At 33.6% G+C, this 19845-nt stretch overlaps 2 protein-coding genes across 3 annotated transcripts; one reads left to right on the plus strand and one right to left on the minus strand.

The window, feature by feature from the left end:
- Positions 1-245: 245 nt before the first annotated feature.
- On the plus strand, positions 246-5656 carry LOC144557804 (Target of Myb protein 1). 2 transcript variants are annotated; one of them, XM_078306403.1, is made up of 6 exons: positions 253-426; positions 2005-2156; positions 2731-3041; positions 3424-3660; positions 4430-4699; positions 4992-5656. In XM_078306403.1, the coding sequence occupies exons 2-6, from the start codon at positions 2123-2125 to the stop codon at positions 5406-5408; spliced, it is 1269 nt and encodes a 422-aa protein (XP_078162529.1). In that variant the 5' UTR covers positions 253-426; positions 2005-2122; the 3' UTR covers positions 5409-5656. The 2 variants fall into 2 exon arrangements, with proteins under 2 accessions (XP_078162530.1, XP_078162529.1); XM_078306404.1 differs by lacking the exon at positions 2005-2156 and having other exon boundaries at positions 246-426.
- Positions 5657-5985: 329 nt separating this feature from the next.
- AE7 (MIP18 family protein (DUF59)) lies at positions 5986-12292 on the minus strand. The gene is made up of 6 exons (XM_078306405.1): positions 12147-12292; positions 9623-9758; positions 9066-9163; positions 8388-8487; positions 6615-6660; positions 5986-6332 (listed from the first exon to the last, which is right to left on the minus strand). Exons 2-6 carry the CDS (start codon positions 9746-9748, stop codon positions 6223-6225), a joined length of 480 nt encoding a protein of 159 aa, XP_078162531.1. The 5' UTR covers positions 9749-9758; positions 12147-12292; the 3' UTR covers positions 5986-6222.
- Positions 12293-19845: the final 7553 nt, after the last annotated feature.

The following is a 19845-nucleotide window of genomic DNA, read 5'->3' on the forward strand; positions in this document are numbered from 1 at the left end:
TGGCATTTTTTTTAAAATAGGCTATTTTTTTTAATAAAGGATACAATAGATATTTTATAAATGTGAAATAAATTTTAACATAAAAAACAATGAAATAGATCAAAATTTGTGAGTTCGTACAATCTAGAAGTGTAAATATGATATTATAAAGTTTATAAAAGACAATACGTAATTTCAAAAAAAATTAGGGCTCCACATGAAATTCCCCCATTATTAAATAACTTTATTTTTTGGATTCGTTAGTACTTGGTGCATTAGTCGAAACAAATAAATAATTAATTAGATACATATACAGTGAAAGGGAAAAAAAAAGGTAACCGACGACGACAATTCATACACAGTTGAAGTCCTTCTCTAACAAAATCGAAGACGAGCGAAGAGAGACAGAGCGCCCTCGATTTCGTGCTTCCTGACTCGCAATCCGAGGTACGCTTCTCAAATTCGTCTCTGATCCGCTTGATTTCTGTATTTTAGTTTTTGTTATGTCGGTAGTAACACCTGTATAATTAAAATCTTAGTAATTTGGTTGAAAGTTTTGAACTTTTGTTTTTTTTTGTTTTTTTTCAAATTGATTAATTTAACTGCGTTCTTTCATGGTTAGTTTGGTTTTAGGGTTTTAAATTTAAAGTATATATCTCGGTTTAGTAGAGTTTAACAAAGGTTTTTTCTCTATTGTTTACATTCTGGACATTAAAGTGGGATCTGTTTAGGCATAATCTGTGGTTTTTGAAACTAAACCCTAATTTTGTGTCCCTAATGTGAAGTGTGATTTCTTCAGGCCTAATCAGTGTTATGAAAATCCATGATGTTTTAAACAAATTGAATCTTTTTATTTGGGCATTTGTAATACTTTACTGATTTAAAAAAAAAGGTTAATTCAAGTAAAATTTGGCCAAATTAATCTTCATCTTTTTTAATATGAGATCTACCAAGGCACTTAACAGATCATATAAGTTTGTAGCGCAACATGGTAACTTGATTTTTAGTTCAACTCAATCTTGCGCAAAGTTAAAATCACAATATGTAGGGGCAAGCAAAATTGAAAATAATCAACAGAATATAACTTTATGTTGAAAGAGAAACTTGGTTTGGAACTGCCCGGCTAAAAAGATGCTGGGTGGTTCTCCCAAATCCTGCTCCAATTGTTAATTCCCAGGTTTTTGTAGAAGAATTCTGGATCTTTATGATAATCTGTTAGGTTTAAATGGTGACAGGCTATATTTAGCTTCTGGGGTTTATTTTTTTTTGTTATATTACCGTCTCGGTCGTAATTTTAATGTGAGGTGCATGTAGATGGAACTTTTGTTGAATACACTACGAATTGATTTTCTGTTAGGTTTGTTATCCTGATTGAGGACTAAATCGTTCTATTTGGGTATACTGAGAAGCTACCATAGCAAATCTTAATTTCCTTTGTGATCCATTTATTTACTATATTATTGCTGATAAATTCACTAGCTATTACTGGTTTGGTCAGGTAATTTATAAATCTAGGGCTCACTCAATACTTAAATTTTGTTATGAGAAACAATTAGCAGTTAAGTCCTTTGTGCTTTAATCCAACAAAAAAAAAATGGTCTGTCGTATAATAATGAAGTTGGCATTGGAGTTTCAAAAGTTAACCTCATTTAGTGGTTGTATTATGAGTATATGATAAATACAAATGGTCAAAAATAAAATAAAATAATGACTTGTTCAGTGGGCAACAGCAAAATTAGCAGTTAAGTCCTTTGTGCTTTAATCCAACAAAAAAAAAATGGTCTGTCGTATAATAATGAAGTTGGCATTGGAGTTTCAAAAGTTAACCTCATTTAGTGGTTGTATTATGAGTATATGATAAATACAAATGGTCAAAAATAAAATAAAATAATGACCTGTTCAGTGGGCAACAGCAGTTTTAATTGGTGTCTTATAATTCATGCATCTTATTTCACCACATCCAAAATTAGATTTGTTGACATTGCTAAATTTGGCATCTAAGATATATTTACCTCCTAATTTCAGAACCACACCTCTCATACAATCAACTATTTATAAAAGAGGAGAAGACCAGTTTCAAACCTTGCGTTATAGTCGACTTCTTCATTGCTAGGTCCACATTATCTTGCAATTTAAAAACAAGATGTTTCCAAACTCAAAATATGAGAGTCTGAGTGGTAAGTTTTTCTTCGTCCAGATAATAAAGTATGTCGCTAATGGTAACTTTTTCAGTTCAAAGATTTGTTGCCTACTTTGAGAGCAAAACCTCTCGTCTTCATATCCAAGTATTTTAATTTACATTTCAAAATCTCACAAAGAGTTTTATGATCCCCCAATCAAGGCATTAGAGTAATTTTGCCCTAAAAGATTTCTTCATTCTCAGAATTTTTCCTGTATGCATAGGTCGTGAACATATTTCCTCAATTCTAAAATTAGGCATTTTTTTCTTTTTGAGAAAATAAAATTAGGCATCTTGTTATGCTAAAAGCCTAAAACTTGGCTTGCGTAACTTCTAAAATAATCTAATTACATCCGTCTTCTGTTATTAATCATCACAACATATTCTTACAGCTTTTCTTGAATTCTGGATTCAAATTTCATTACAATATAAATTCTGACAAATAGAAGAAAAAAATCAAGTCATGTTTTTACTGGTAGATCTCTTTCATCCCTTAGATTCATAGATCCATCTCATAATACTAAATTTAATTCCTTTTATATTAAACCAACCAATAATTTTTGCTTTTGCAGGTTCAGACAACATGTCGCAGAATTCAAACATGAGTGACAACCTAATGGAGAAGGTCACAGCTCTAGGCGAGCGTCTTAAAATTACGGGCACAGAGGTTAGCAAAAAGATGTCAGCTGGGATGAGCTCGATGAGTTTCAAAATGAAGGAGCTCTTCCAGGGGCAGCACCCAGCTGAGAAAATTGTTGAGGAGGCAACATCAGAGGCAATGGATGGTCCTGATTGGGCGACCAACCTCGAGATCTGCGACATGATGAATAGTGGGAATGGTAGCAGTGTGGAGTTTATTCGTGGGATCAAGAAGCGGATCATGGTAATCAATGAATTACAAAATATTCTCTATGATAGTTCGCTGAACGTACATAATTTAAGCACTGAGGATTGAAAATGATTATGCATAATTACAAAATTTGCTACTTTCTGATAAAACTTGCACATAATATTCATAGAAGTTGTTTATTTCCTTGGTGTATTTGTGTTTCTGCTTGTGGGTACATCAATCAGATAATATCAAAATATAAATATCAATCAAAACCTTGGCGAAAATGTCTAATTAAGTGAGTATCCCCAGGAAAGAGTTTTGACTCAGATTTCGAGTGAATATACAAACATACACTATGAATTTCCGTCTGGCATACCTCTGGGCAGATGAAGCCTGATGAATTTACATAGAGATATTTGCCTATTTGTTACAGGTGAAGCATCCCATGGTGCAGTACCTGGCGTTGGTTTTGCTGGAGACATGTGTTAAGAACTGTGAGAAGGCGTTCTCTGAGGTAGCAGCAGAGCGGGTACTTGATGAGATGGTGCGGCTCATCGATGACCCCCAGACTGTTGTCAATAATCGGAACAAAGCTCTCACAATGATTGAGGCGTGGGGTGAATCTGGCGATGAGTTGCGGTACCTGCCTGTCTATGAAGAAACTTACAAGGTATGATATCATTGAGTTCGTTTCTATAATCCACAGTCCAAACTAGCATAGGTTCCGTACTGTTACCTGTCAGTACAGATCTGATAGGTCCAGAAGTCGTGGTCATATAAGGACTGATATTTTTCAGAGGCTAGTAAACTGTGCCGAAACTCTGTATTTGGCCACTGAACTGTGAATTATCCCTCCAGAGCCACATAATTTGTATATCTTTATTTGGTCACTCTGTCACCATTTGTGCCAAATACACATACAGAGTTTGACGCAGAGGATGATGGGAACCTGTTTTGGTCGTGCTGCCTTGTATTAATCCGAAATGATGACAGAATGATCAGATCTGGATAAAATACGAGTTCAGTGGATGTGGAGGTATAAATCAAAGTTCGGTGACCAAGTACTTAATTCTGGCAAAGTTCAGTGTTCTCGATAAAATTTACCCAGAATATAAATATAGCAATCTTCATTGCCCAGGGGTATAGTCAGATCTAATAGATATAAAGGAAGCCCTGTGTGTGCGCGCGCGCTTCTTTATTTGTTTCCCCTCTGGTAGTTCAATCTGAGATCGTTCATTCTCAGTTCTTTTGGGGTAAAGATTTTAACAGAGCAGTTTTGGCTTCATGCAGCGCACGATACATATGCAGCGCTGTTTTGATTCTATAGTTCGTGTGCTGCATGAAGCAAAAATTACTCTGTTAAAATCTTTACCCGTTCTTTTGCTGCAAATGTTGTGAGAAAAGCTATTTGATGTTCCTTCTTTGGTTGCAAATTGTAGAGTTTGAAATCAAGAGGGATCCGCTTTCCAGGGAGAGATGACGAGAGCCTGGCACCAATTTTCACCCCACCGCGATCTGTTGCTGAGACTGCTATGCAATCACATGCAGGAAGTGAAATCCCCCCACAGCAAGTTTATGGTGAAATGCCTCCCTCGGAATTGCACACTTTCAATGCACAACAAATTAAGGAAGCATTTGATGTGGCACACAACAGTGTCGAGCTTCTCTCCACTGTTCTCTCCTCTTCTCCTACTCAAGATGCCTTACAGGTATTGCTGTTTTTCTCTGGTATGGATAAACAGTTGAAGACAGAACTCAGATTTTGTTGTTATAAATTTGACTTGTTCAAAATTGATCTTTTCTGTCAAATTGTTTTATTTGTTTTGTGGCTAGTTTTGTGTCTAATTGCACAATAAGGGTAATCAAAACTGAAATTGATAAAAATTGAGATGAATTGCGCAACTCATTGTATGTCCATGAGGTTAATCGACTATAGTTGTGCATCAATTTTGAAGTCCATAACTTTGTAAAGCAATATCTAATCGTTCCCCTAAAACACAGGATGACCTGACGGCAACCCTCGTTCATCAGTGCCACCAGAGCCAATTTACTGTACAGCGAATAATTGAGACAGCTGAAAATGACGAATCTGTCCTATTTGAGGCTTTAAACATTAATGACGAGCTACAGAAGGCGATCTCCAGGTACGAGGAACTAAAGAAGCCACACGGAATCCACCAAGAGCCAGAGCCCCCGATGATCCCTGTTGCAGCCGAGCCAGAAGAATCACCGCGTGCCCCTAAAGAAGAGTCGCTTGTTAGAAAACCAGCTGGGTCTAGAGGCAGGTCAGGTGGAGATGAAGACATAATGGATGACTTGGATGAGATGATCTTTGGTAAGAAGAGTGGTACGAGTGGTAGTGGTACAAATGAAGGGGAGGGGAAGAAAAAGGTGGAGGATGATCTGATTAGGTTTTAAGACTTTAGTTTGGTGTCTAGCTGTTGGAATATGGAATTGTTTGGAAAGATGTATACACTTCAGGTGGTGTGCCAATTTGTTTGGGTTAGTGTTGTTATATGTTTACAGGTGCATTACCACAGCTGACGTATGAATTACAATCCTGTGTCCATTTGACTAACTTTGCTTTTGTGAATTGTGTGTTTGGAAAGAATACCTTTGATTTGCAAAGTTTCAGGTCTGAAATTTGTTGAAAGGTCTTACTACAATATCCTCTCTCTCTCTCCCAACGAGTCCAAGCATTATAATGCTGAGTGAATAGATTTCATCAGATGACTCAGAAAATTTGAACCCTGTGGTTAATACGCCAATTCAAGGTTTGTAAAGGCTTGCAACATAAAATATACAAGAAAAGACATTGCATGAATTATGGAGCATTAGTTTCAGCAACTATATAATTAAATTCATACACGATCTTTTTGTTCACCTGCTACTGAAATGTTTTTGATATTTAGTGGATTGGAGTACATTAAACAGGTCGCTGGAATAGAATGGAAATTGATATGTTGCACAATATACAAAACAAGGCCGAAAGACAAAAACAGAGAAGCAAAATTTGTATTCATCCACCATTCATCTCATTCAAGAAAATCAAAAGAACATGAGTTAACCATCATGTGCCTATCGTTGTGAAATTCAAGCCGTTCAAACAACTTTAAGTCTACTCATTGACAGATATTATGCTAACATTAAATGATTTATGAAAAACATAACAACAATAAAAAAAAAAAAAAAAACTATAAAACTGATTGTTTTGTTCTATGACACAAGCAGCTCAAGTCCAGGTCTGAAAAGTGGGGGATAAACACTCCTCTACGATTTCCACAAGATTAGGATTTTCTAATGCTGCTGCAACACGCTCCTTGTCATTTAGCTGCTTATTTACTGCAACAGTACCCAAATAAAGGTTTAGTACCTACTTGTTTCCAGCAATATAGCACAGGAAAACTATTGAAAATTTGAAACAAATGAATAAATGGAAAAATAAAAAGTTCCTTTCTTTTTTGATAGCGTGACTGGTATACATGTACTCTACCAAAAATATTTAAAATCTACTAAAATATTTTGTTATATTTTTCAATCTGATAGTATCATGATGAGAGTGCACCAAAACAATACACATCATCACCAACTTATTTAACAAAAAGGAAGTCAACATGTACTTACTGGAAGCTTCAGTTTCATGTGTGCCAGGTGCCACAAAAATATCAACCTACAAAACAGAGTTATGTTTCAGATACATCTATTAGCATCTCCAACAAACCAGATAAGCAATTTAACAGAGAAGACCAATGATCTGCAGGACTGACACAGTCTTGCTTATGTAATTAATGCTCAATATTACAGATTTAAGTATTTATCCTGCCAGTAAACCTAAATTTTAACCTCCCTTGCTTTAAATAGCAATTCAATTGAGGAATCAAGCCAAACTTGACAATTATATACCCTGCTTTCCCTTCAATTTAACCCCTAAAGGGATCCGTTAGACATAAAAAACAATAACATTAAGAGAAAATTCTGCTTTTGGCTCCTCAAATATTGCACTTGGTTCAATTTAAACCTTGACCTATTTTTTAAACCCCCTAAACTATTGTGTTTGATTCAATCAGACCCTTCTCTCACTTCTGCTGATGTGGCATTGCTAGCTCATCCCCTTCCCAATCAATGGTAGAATATCGTCTAATCTCTTTTTATAATGGTAGCAGTTGTTTCTCTCAATCACACACAAAATTGATCCTACTATTGACCTCCCCAGTTGTAGAATTTTCTCCAAGGAACAAAAATAGATCACCCTAATTGGTCCAGCCTCCAGCTTGGCTATAACAAGGTCAAGGAACTGAACTGATTCAATATAGCGTCTCATTTCTCTATGAGAAAATTACGCGACAAGCTTAAATGTAAGATTCCATTTACCCTTCTAACTATATAGATCCTATTAGTTTTGAAGATTATGCATAACTGCAACATAAATACAGATTTTAAGAAGCTTTAAAAGTCATGATACACCAAAGAAGGCGAATAAAAATGTGAAGTTAGCACAAGATATTTCTCCAGTTAATATCCTCTAGATTATGACAAAAAAAATAATTCAATATTATGCAATAAAGAAATTATGTATTATCTCAGCATTAGGACTGCAGATTTTTGACCCATTTTTTTGTGGAGCTTGTTAATTGTTATTACAAATGAAAAACAGATAGGAAATGGAACTGGATGGCCCAAGAAAGTTAAAGATTATTGATAATTAAGCTCATACAAAATAAATAAAGACGAATCAAGTTCGGATAGCTAATTTTGCCATTCCAGTACATTACTGTTTCCTGTTTTGGAATGACTGTATTGATACAGAGTAAAGAACATATGTACCCTACTCTGGTTCCTGGCACAAACCCATGACAGGAGCAAGGAATGCTAGAGAAAGGTTAACACTAAAGGTAATACACAAAAATAGAATTTAGATGCTCACTCTGCCATAATGAGAGCAAGAAAATGAGGCATACATTAAGGGGAGAGCTGCAGAGTATAATTTGTTTTTTATTTAATAACAAAAAAAGTTCTCTTTGATAAGTCAATGGAGGGAAGGAGGTTGGAGAAGAAGAAGAGGGAGAGAGAGAGAGACATGGAGGATCCAACCAATTTATTGTGTTTATATTTTATGGACAACTTTTTAGCAAAAGTTCATTGACATGACATATAACTACTTAATCAGCGTTAAGAACCCCACATCGGCAAAAACAGTGAGAGAAGGGCCAGATTGAATAAAATGCAGAAGTTTAGGACCTTGATTGAACCAAAAAGGTAGTTGACGGCTCAACGGAACCAAGTGCAATAGTTCACTGGCCAAATTAGATTTTCCTCTAATACTAGTAAAAGTAGTTGTAGTGGTGATAATAATAATAATAAAAACCAAAAGTTGGCATGACCATTGATGGCATGTACCTTGAACCTGGAAGGGAGACTTCGCATCAGTTTTACCCGTATGGAAAGGCCAATAATTGTCGCCATGCTACAATGTTCTACAGTTGGCGTAAAAAGAACCCTTGACAAAAGAAAGAAAAGAAAATTAACACAAAAAACAATCAATCAGAGACAATAAAATAAAAATTAGGACAAATAAGAGTTACACAAGTCATTTACACCAACTAAACACAAGAGTAACCAACTGTAGTTATTTTTTCATGCATCGGCCATCCCTACCCCATCACAGAACGTCAAATTACCATATATAACCTTACAAATGAAACATGCCATACATACTCTATGAGAGAGCATAAAAATATCACATATCCCTTCAAAACGTGACATAAAAACCTCTGCATCACTCTCCTGCCTGACACAAGTAAATTAAAAAACCTCCTTACCCTGGTTACCTCTACATTTGTGGAAGGGGCACTTTGATAAGGAGATACTATTGCTTTTGCAAGGTATGTAATATATTTTAATATATTGTTCCTTTGCTCATTTGTTCATTGATCAATTATTCACCTCTTTTACAATTCGGGTGTTCCTCGTCAGGACTTTGGGGTAGTACTTACTATACCAATTTGAAAGCTAGTTTATACAGTTATTCTTTGACAAAGAAGCATCAAGAAAACTAATAACAGAAAATAACTGTACCTTACACGCTCATGATCAACTTCGATAGAGTCTTCAGAAACAACCTTCAATTCTTCAAGAGAATAAGGGTGCTCTGGATCCTTTATATCTCTTATATGATTTGTGAAGCGTTAAAGAATTGACAGACTTAAATTTAACAAAATTCGCAACTAAAACAGTTCCCCAATTTAATTTCATGCGCTCTGTAGATGAGGTGGAGGGTGTATGAGGTAATATGGCAATTTTTCAGAAAATCGTGCAAACTAGGAAATCTTACAAGACATATGATGGTCTCATCATATGCATCATTTTTTTTTCAAATTTACATCAATACCCCAAAATATCCATCTCATTGTTTTCAAGGGAATTACCAGACAAACATTTCTTTCCCTCAATTGCAAGTGGTCACAGAAAGCAAAAACTATGTGAAGAAAAATTCAACATTTTGTTGTAAGGTGTAGACCTGCCTTGAATAGAAGCATTCAGGTCTTTTCCATGTTTGTATGGACTTATGGGTGACCTTACTTTCTATTAAGGGAGAACAAGTTTCCAGAATTAAATAAATAGCAAAAAAGGATATCAAAAATTTCTTGCTGGTCAATGGCCTCCTCGGCATATTCATCTACAGTAACAGGTGGGTCCCTCACACGCCTCTCCTTTTTCTCATATACCACTGGATTAGCATTTATTAAACCTACCACCATCTCGTACTACCTGAGAAATGGAAAAGAAAATAAGAAAATTTCAGAAATAATTGCCAAACTCTTATTTAAAGAAAATAATTAAAATATACGCTAGACAAGCTCATAATGTAACTAAGTACAAACAAGAATTTTCAATTAAACTACCATGAAAAGAAAATATATAATATGAATGAAAGAAAACTCATAGAGAGCAATGAGTAGTGTCAAATTCAGTTTATAACCCTAATTCATCTCAATATTACATCTTTCTTCAGTCAGATACCGAAATTATACCAATTTTAACTTGCTAAACATTTTCCAACATAGAATGAAGACTGAAAGTTATCAAAATTCTATTATCCACTGAAACCTGCCCTCTTCTTATGAGAGAGGTAATGTTAGCTCTTAAATAACATTCACTAATTGTTGCTGAATGAACCAAACTTCCTCAAGTCTCGTATAAAGAAGGCGGAATTTCATGAATACCCTTCAAAGACCTCAAAATTACATGTTTTGCCCAGCAAATTTCATAATCATTCCAAATTATAAGAACTCTCATATTTACCCAGCTTAAAATATATCAATATACCTAAAAGACAAGTTAATCATGTTCAAGATTTTAAATTATAAATGACAATTTTAATTAACAAATTAAGGACTATTTTATCCCTCCCTTTCCTCTCCGTTTTTTCACCAAATGCTAAACTGAATAGTACGCTAATATTCCCTTCTACTCCTGTCTTTGCCTTCTCTACTATGTGCATTTTGTTCTCTCTCCATTTCTCTCATACCCACCCTTCTAATTAAGCATTGAGCTAGCTAGATATAGCATTGAAAATAGAGCCATAATGACTTAGATGGGAGCACGTGCTTCAATCACTTACAAACGAGTAACTAATTTCTGGAAGTTTTTTTTTCCCAGGTTGTTCAGTAGTTGTTCAAAAGATCTTACGAATTTGCAATCACCTTATTAAATAAAAGTTTGGTTAACATTTTGATGGATAAACTTAAACTACATGTATTGTTTATTTTCATCTTTAGCGCTTTCCTTTTCAAGTTTGGTTGCATTTACTTTGTTGATATTACAAATGCGCTAGTGCCAGTCTCTAGTCTCAGTTGTAGGAGTATACTTCTTTTAAGTTCTAATTAAGCTTAATTATGTGATCAAGCATCATTTTCCTTTATACCAACTGAACTTGAAATGCATAAGTATGCCTCCAATTGAGACTCAATTAGGTAGCATACTGGTATCAAGTTATCTCTGGCAGTTTGTATCATGCCTAATATACTTTTGTGGGGGCGTATGTGTAATTTAATGTACTGTGTTGTGGTGGTTCTGGGAAAAAAAAATTCTACAGCTTCATGGAGCTGGCTTATTGAAGAGTTATCTTGCTAAAAAGGAAATATTTTCCTAAAGTTTTGACTTGTTTCCTAAACTCAGACTTGTACAAAGTGCAGATAGAGATTTAAATCCAAAAAAATTGAAGTTATTATTACAGTAAGGTGGGCTTGTGTGTATACCAGCTAATAATTTTTGTTATGATACGCGAATTACATACTAGTTGACTCCTCTTTAATTTGCTCGATATTTTGTTTAAAAGTGACTTTCTATAATTCATTGTTGTATCTAGTGCTCAAATTTACTGATCCAAGTATGGCTGACTGACAAAATACCAATAAGAATGCTATACTAGAGGTGTCAAAATTCTTCAAATTGAAAGCTAAAATTGAATTTTCTATTGTGCTTAAAACATTCAATCAACACAGAGGGCAGATGTCAGGGAAAAATAGGGGTTTATATTTGGTTGCGGGATGCTGGTTCATATGGAAGAACAGGAACAGAATAATTTTTGAAGGAAAAACTAAGGATCCGAAGTGTGCAGCAGAGCAGGCAAGAAGAGAAGCCATGCTATGGCTTCGTTACTGTTGATTCCTGCTGATGTGAAGATTCTCATTGTTGTTCTATACTTTTATTTGCTTCATCTATTTTTGCAGTTGATGAGCGGTTGTAACTTATCCAATCTGATAGCCACTATCAGAGTTTCAAAAAAAGAAAGCTAAAATTGAATTTTCGGAATTTAGCCTTAATTCACCTGGTATTGACCTTAAAAAAAATATTACCCAGTGTATATTACAAAAATGAGTACTTCCAAATTCGCACATGTAATGGTAAAGTCCATGTAATTGAAAGCTTACCTACTGAATTGGGGGCAAGGAAACATCCATATTCAATAATTATAACAGCCATAAAAGCATACTAGGATCAAAATACCAATAACATATACTGTGCTATAGTGGTCGAAATTGTAATAACTTGAACATTTGATATATCCTGACAAATTAATGAACTGGTACGGTATCGAAGAGGAAGAAGCGCGCGCGCGCGCTCACGAGCGAGCGAGAGAGATGGATGACGTACCTGTTGGAGAAAGAGCTTTCGGAGAACTAAGAAGCAAAGAAGAAGAGGTTCAGCAGCGAAAGAGAAGAAGAGCGAGAGAGAGAGAGGAAGGTGAAGAGCGATGGAGAGACGACGGCTTCTTGTTATACGAAATAAATCCCGGAAGGACTAAAGAAAAAATAAATAAATAAAATAGAGTTAAATGAAGTTCAATAAATTTCATTAAAAGAATTGAAAAGACATATCCTGAAAATCAAAATGTATTTTTCCAAAATATATAAAAACCTCAATTTTATTGTCCACGTGTCATGCATGTAGAATTGTGAAAAGGTAAAATCAGTGATGTAAATAACAGTATGCGATCGTTGGATGGACAAGGTACCGCTAAGTGATTAATCGATAATAATGGGCTATATTTAAAAATAATCGTTCGATTAATTGAGAAAATACGTGACGATGGTCACTGCCAACGACTAATCGGCTAATTAATAAGTTTAGATAGACGCTTTTTACAACGCTGGATAAAATCAGTAAAAACAGAAAGAAAAGGAAAGAGGAGACGAATCAGAGAGTAACTTGAATTATACCTATTAAATTATAATCAACAAAGAACAAAAAAAAAAACAATATATTAGGTTCCTCTATTATTTGGTAATTTTCTATGAAGGACGCATGTGACATTTCAGTGTTTTGTAAGGTTGGATATGAAAGTCAGCCAAAAAAAAAATGCAGGAAGAAAAGAATTTGCACTTTGCAAGCTATCTAATCCAACCGACTAATAAGAAGGATAAAGACATTTATTGAGGAACATATATTAAATTGCTCTTTACTCCCACAAATTTGGACTTTTTGAGGATTGCCATAAAAAATGTCTCCCAATAAGGTGACGCCGAGTTTCATTGGGCTTATTATATGCAGAATTTTTTATTTGTATAGATTATATATAAAAAAAATATATAGGATACTAGATGAAGGGAGGGTTCTAAATTCTAATACCTCATATGTTATATCTTTGTTATAAAAGTTTAAATTGTCAATCTGAGCTGCTTAATATAATATTCATATTAAAATTTACTTGGAATAAAATTTTATAATTTTTGGAATTTTTGTACTCTTTTTTTAAGATTGGTACACAATCACTGTTTTAAAATAGTAAAAAAATTATAAAATTATAAAATTTCATATCTAAATATATTTAGTATGGATATCATATTGAGCAGTTCAAATCGACAATTTGAACTTTAAAAACAAAGATATAAAATATGATATTTGAAAAAAAATGAAGTATTGGAACTCCTGTATATCTGGATTTTATACAAGGGATTAATTTTTTTTAGAGAATTCTAGAAGAATAAAAAAAAATTGGTTCTTTTGCGATTTTTATGCAATAGACGGCATGGTTTCTAAAGAAACTTTTTTTTTCCAATTCCTTTACGGTTCCTAAACACTTTTTTTAAGATTTCCAAAGGAACAAAAAAAAAAAGGTCTTGTGTGAGATTGAAATACGAATATAATCCATCTAATGCTTTATATATATTTTTTTTATAATTAATAAAAAAATCTGGTTCAGATGTTCATAATTTGAGAGTCCACAACTCATCTTCAGATTCTTTTTAGGAATTTTTAATAAAACACGATTTTGGTGAAGTGTGTTTTAAAGGTAGACGAATAACCTGCCTATAATTCTATTTTAAAGGTTTTAGAATTATTGGTTTTCCTTATTCAAGGTCTTTGAATTCTGGTAATTTCAATGTAGTCCCTGACGGAGAAAATCAAGTTGGCATGGTTTCATTAGCGCCCGACTTTTTTTATAATATAAAAAATGAATAAAATAAAATTCAAGATACAGCTACTCTAGGAGAGCAGAGATTGGATTTTGTTCAAAGGACTTTGGACACAGTCTCATTTAAAATCTATTACAGATAATAATGGAGCTGCTGTCACAGAGGATCCGAATAACTAATAAGGATTAGTTAGGCTGTTAGTAACTGATTGTAATTAAATGATTGTTACAAAACTGTTATAGAATCTGTTAGCTAGTCATTGTAATGAGAGATATCGCAGCCTATATAAACAGACCTCTGTACTGATTCATTGAGTAATGGAAAATACATTTCAAATAATTCTGTTTCTTGTTCTTACCAGTATTCTCTTTAAAGTCAAAATTAAACGTCTAATTTGCATTAAGATTCATGCAAATATATTTGAAAACTAATAAATTTAAACGGCTCCTTGAATCTAAATGTTTATACGAATTTTGATACAAATTAGACGGTATAGATCAGATTTTGAATGAGACTTTGTTCAAAGCCATTTGAACAAAACCTCACCCGGCTACGCACTCTAAGTCTATTGCTAGATTATGTCGTTTATGTTTTCTAATTGTCTGTCTTATGAAAAACTTTTTGCTGATTTAGGTTTAAGTTCTGTTTTTTTTTGTAGTGTTTTGATCATCTGCTTTTATGCATTATTTAGACTCTTGTATAAGCTATTTGGTTTTGTAATAAAACAGGTGAGAAATTCCCCCTTTGTCAAAAGAAAACTGAAATATTGGTAGATTTAGAACGTCTATAACAGGAAGATGTCAAATCAAATATAATCGGCAAATCCGAACTTAGCAACATAATTGGCCGCAATAAAGAAAAAAATGTAGTTAGAAAAGCCTCAAATATACGAACATTTATGTCCCCACAAAATTTCTCAAACACTTTCGCATAACGCGCCAACAAGCTGGATTAGTAGTCTCTAAAGTCTAAACCTTAACTTCTCTTAGGTGGGCAAAAGGGAATCAAGGACAGTTTGATAGACATCAGATCAAATTCGGTCTGATGTTATGTTAGAACCGTGCTATTTGCATCAAAATTTACATAAATAATATTAAGATTCGTATAAATCAAGAATGAATAAATATTAATGCGAATCTTTCAACTATATATCGATCAAATTTGATCTGATGCCACCAGACATGAAATTTTTTATCCATAGAAATTATTAAATTCAGATGTACGAAAATAGAAATAGTGCCTCGTTTTTAACACATATAGAAAGATCTGACTCATTGAGTTTGATCCAAAATATATGGATCTAACTCAATGGTCCAGATCTAAATATTATGCTTTTCTGATATCATGTGGACAATAGCTTGATTTTTCTCTAATTGCACGGTTCGGATCCAAACTAAAAAATATATATAGATATGATCATTGAGTATGATCCATAATATTTGAATCGGACTCAATAAATTCAATTTTTCTATATTTGTTGAAAATAAGACACTCTTTATATTAAACTTATTGATGTAATGCACCATGCAGAAAAAAAAACATAGTAATTTTTTATTGAGAAATTTAGATATATATCTATCATAACTTATTCTAACTTATTCAATTAGAATATTTTTTCATTCAAAATTTAAAATTAGTTATTTTTCCATTTAAACATAACTATTTTACTAATATACTCATTCTTAATTTTTTATTAAAATTTTTTCTTATTAATATTAATAAAATAATAGAATCTTATTTCATGCTATTGAAATCTCAACTCTAATTCATCCTTGAACCCAAAAAAAAAACAGAGATACCCATTAATAAACTTTAAATATACACAAAATAAATCTTTACATCATTAGAGTTTCATCTCACCGGTAATTTTTGTAACTACTGCACCTTCCACACATGAATCTTCATAAAAAAAATCTGCTGTAATTCTCGGGGAATTACAGACCCTGTAATCCAAATCCGAACCGTTGGTCTTTCTTGAGATTTGTGTATGAAAACTTACTTTTTTCGAGATCTGTGCAGAAAAAATTTGAACGGTTGATATTAGAATTTCAGGGCCCTGTAATTCCTCCCGGAATTACAACAGATTCAGACTCAAATCTTCAACATGATTGAACAGCTCCGACAAGACATCAGGCATGTTTTGGTCTAATGACATTGAACCATCCCTCATTTCTTTAAAATATACACGATCCGTTCAACAAACTATTAGAATAGAAGAAAAGTAAAGTTTAGAATAAATTTCAATTTTTCAATATTTCGGCCGTGTTCGGTTGAAGATGAAAGATGAAAGAATGGAATAGTGAAGAAGTATTGCTAAACGAGTCATTTTCATCTATTGAATCCTCTATTCCATCATCCCCATCGAATAAAATGATTCATAGAGAAATAAAAGAGGAACTTAGTTGTAAAATTCAAGGGGCCTAACTACAAAAGTTCATACTCAATTTCACTTTCCTTCTTTCTTCAATTCCACTCAATTATTTTTCTGTTTGATAGAAATAGTACCTCCACTCCAATCTATTTCTCTATTCTTCTCTTGCCGACCAAAAAACAATGTATATTTTATTGGAAAAAGATTTTCCCCATTAAAAGAAAAATAAAATAAGAAACAAAAGACACGCTCTCTCCAACGGAACCGGAACACCTGCCCCTCTGTGAGCATAAAATTTCTGTCTCTAAAGTCACTAGTCCTGATCCACTCCAGACTCACATATCGGTAACTTTGGACAGAAATTTCTTACTCACAGAACGGCAAGAGATTTGGCTCGCTTCTAATTTTAAACACCATTGTCGAAGAGACGCGATGACACTTTTTAAATAGGGTTTAGGATATCTATGGACCCTTCTAATTTTTAAATATAATTAATGCAACTCTACTTAAATTCGGTTCGGCCCAGGAGCAAGGTCTACCCTGAGTTCAGAATAAGAAAAATTCTGCATGAACTTTTTGCAATTACATTTTTCATATTTTCGAATAATAGAGCTTTAAATGTTTCATGTAATCATGTTGCATATAATATGCCACAAGCTCCTGTTGGGTTTTCAATCGCCTGTGTAGAAAGTTTGTACGATTGTTGCGTGAAGTTGCGTTCAAGTACTTGGTATTTCTATTTCTATATCACGTAATATTTTATGTAATTTAAATTAGAACGCCAAAAATACTATAAAATGTACTTCCATACGCACTATACATATTTTATATGATTTGTCCATAAAAAATCTACATAATTAATTTTATTTCGTTTGACGCTCTATAATTTAAAAAGAATAATCATTTCTGTACCTGCGCTACAGTAACTGCATTTAGAGAAATAATGTATTATGATCCCCACTAATTATATTGCGTACACTAATTATTATTCTAAAAATATATTATATAGTCTCAACTAATTATTATTCTAAAATCTCAGCAGCACCCTTTCAAAGCCTCGGCACTAATTCCGCGTCAACATTTCTCTAGCAAAAATAGTTGACCTCATAAAAATAAATATTTCAGTGCATAGATATAAATACTTTCAGTACTTAGATATTAATACTTTCAGTGTCATATGTAAAAAGAGGAGGGATCCAATTACAACATTATGGCAGTTTAGGTCCCCACAAGCAGTTATGTAAAAATTACAACATTGTTTACTATATAGATATAAATACTTGTGTTCTTTGAACTATATACTTCAAGATTTGACTATTAATATTAAAAAAAGTTATAGATCTGGAACGATTGTGGTCCCCACAAGCAATTATGACAGTTTAGATGCGGATACGACGTCAGAAATTAAAAAAAAAAAGGTGCGGGTACGATTATTTAAAAATAATTAATTTATTATTTACATTGTTTACTATATAGATATAAATACTTATGTTCTTTGAAGTATATACTTCAAAATTTGACTATTAATATTTTAAAATAAAGTTACAGATCTGGAACAGTTGTGGTCCCCGCAAGTAATTATGGTAATTTAGGTGCAGGTACGGCATCATAAATTTCAAAAAAAAAGTGCGGGTACGATTATTTAAAAATAATTAATTTATCATTTACATTGTTTATTACATAGATATAAATACTTGTGTTCTTTGGACTACATACTTCAAGATTTGACTATTAATATTAAAAAAAAAGTTGTAGATCTGAAGTGCAGTTATGGCAGTATGGTCCCTACAAACAGTTATAACAGTTTAAGTGCGGATTCTGTAGCGCGGGTACTCATATCAGCTTCCATTTAAAAATATGACTTTATTCCTATAATAATCATAACAACATGCAAATTTGTATTCCCTCCGGTAAAAGTAACCGAGGGTACAATAAAATAAATTTAAATTGTTCTTCAATATGATATACATTTTAAAACGGTTTTAAATAGACACCGAATATCTTCTGGTATAAACGAGACTTAGGGTCTGTTTGGCCATTTAATGTGCGCGTGAGAAAAAGAAAATTTATTCATACTTTGTAAAAATCAGCCCACTCGTATAGTATTTCGGTCATTCAAAAATTTCCATTCCTGTTTCTATTTCCGTTCTCCTTAGACGGTCGAACAGACCCTTAATCCATATCGTTTTTTACTTGTTGCATCCATCCGGTACATGAGGGGTGACGGCCGATAATTCGTATCCCCTTAGGTTGCCTGACTGAGTAGAATTGAATCGGACGGTCCGAAAATGGATTGGCATGCATCTCAAAGCACAAATAATCCTGCTCCCTCTGTCATCCCGAATCCCCGACTGGCTAAGAGTAAATATGAGCCATCCATTTCAATTGTGTATTTGTGTTGGGTGTAGGGGTGCAAACGGATCGAATACAGATCGGATAGTGGTAAAACCATATCCGTATCCGTTTTTATTTTCCGGATACGGATACGGATCGGATATTAGACGGATACAGATACGGATCAAATATTAACCGGATACGGATATCCGCTTTTTATAATAGTGAATAACATAATTTTTTTCATAATATATATTAAACTAGAGTTAGGCTGGGGTGCTATGGATAACATAGTGGCCTCCCGTGCTACGGCTCAATATTCGAGTTTTCAAAATCCAAACGGTCGATCCGAACCGTTCATCTTATTCTCCATATTAATATCTGCTTGGAGACCAAATTTTATAATTTTATGAATTTTTTTACTATTTATTAAGCCACTTTGAAAATCGCTAATCCAACGGTTTTACTGTTTTGTGCAGCCACCGTTGGATCAACAATTTTGTAAAATACTTAATAAATAGTAAAAAAATTAAGAAAAATGTAAAATTTGGTCTCCAAGCAGATATTAATATGGAGAATAAGATGAATGGTTCGGATCGACCGTTTGGATTTTGAAAACTCGAATATTGAGCCGTAGCATAGAGGCCTCTATGCTATCCATAGCACCCCAGCCTAACTCATTAAACTATATAATATATATCTACTATTCGGATACGCACAGTTAAAATTCAAAACTATATCCGTATCCGTATCCGCACGGATATTCAGATATCGGATATCCGTATTAAATTTTCAGATACGGTTGGATAATATCCAACCCATTTGCACCCCTAGTTGGGTCAGATACCTGGGAGGATACGTCCGACGGTCGACGGATCTTACCCCGATTTTTTTATTTATATCCAAAAAATAAATTGAATTTAAAAAATTAACCGAACCGGTCATCAAATTTGAAATCTACCCAAACCGGTTAACCGTTAACCGGACCAAATTTCCGGTTAACGGTTAACCGGACCCTTTGAAATAGTCCAGTTAACCGTTAACCGGAAATTTGGTTTGGGTCCGGTTAGTGGTTAACCGGATTCGTTGGTTCGCTTAACCGTTAACCGAACCCGGTTTTTTTTTTTTTTTTTTTTACTTTTTTTTAAAACAGAAAATTTTATTTTTTTTTCTATTGAAAATATACATGAAAATTCGTATTTAGATTTATCAAATTTACACCAAAAAAATT

The sequence above is a fragment of the Carex rostrata genome, chromosome 8 (genome assembly GCF_964058835.1).
Source record: "Carex rostrata chromosome 8, lpCarRost1.2, whole genome shotgun sequence".
NCBI classification, from domain to species: Eukaryota; Viridiplantae; Streptophyta; class Magnoliopsida; order Poales; family Cyperaceae; genus Carex; species Carex rostrata.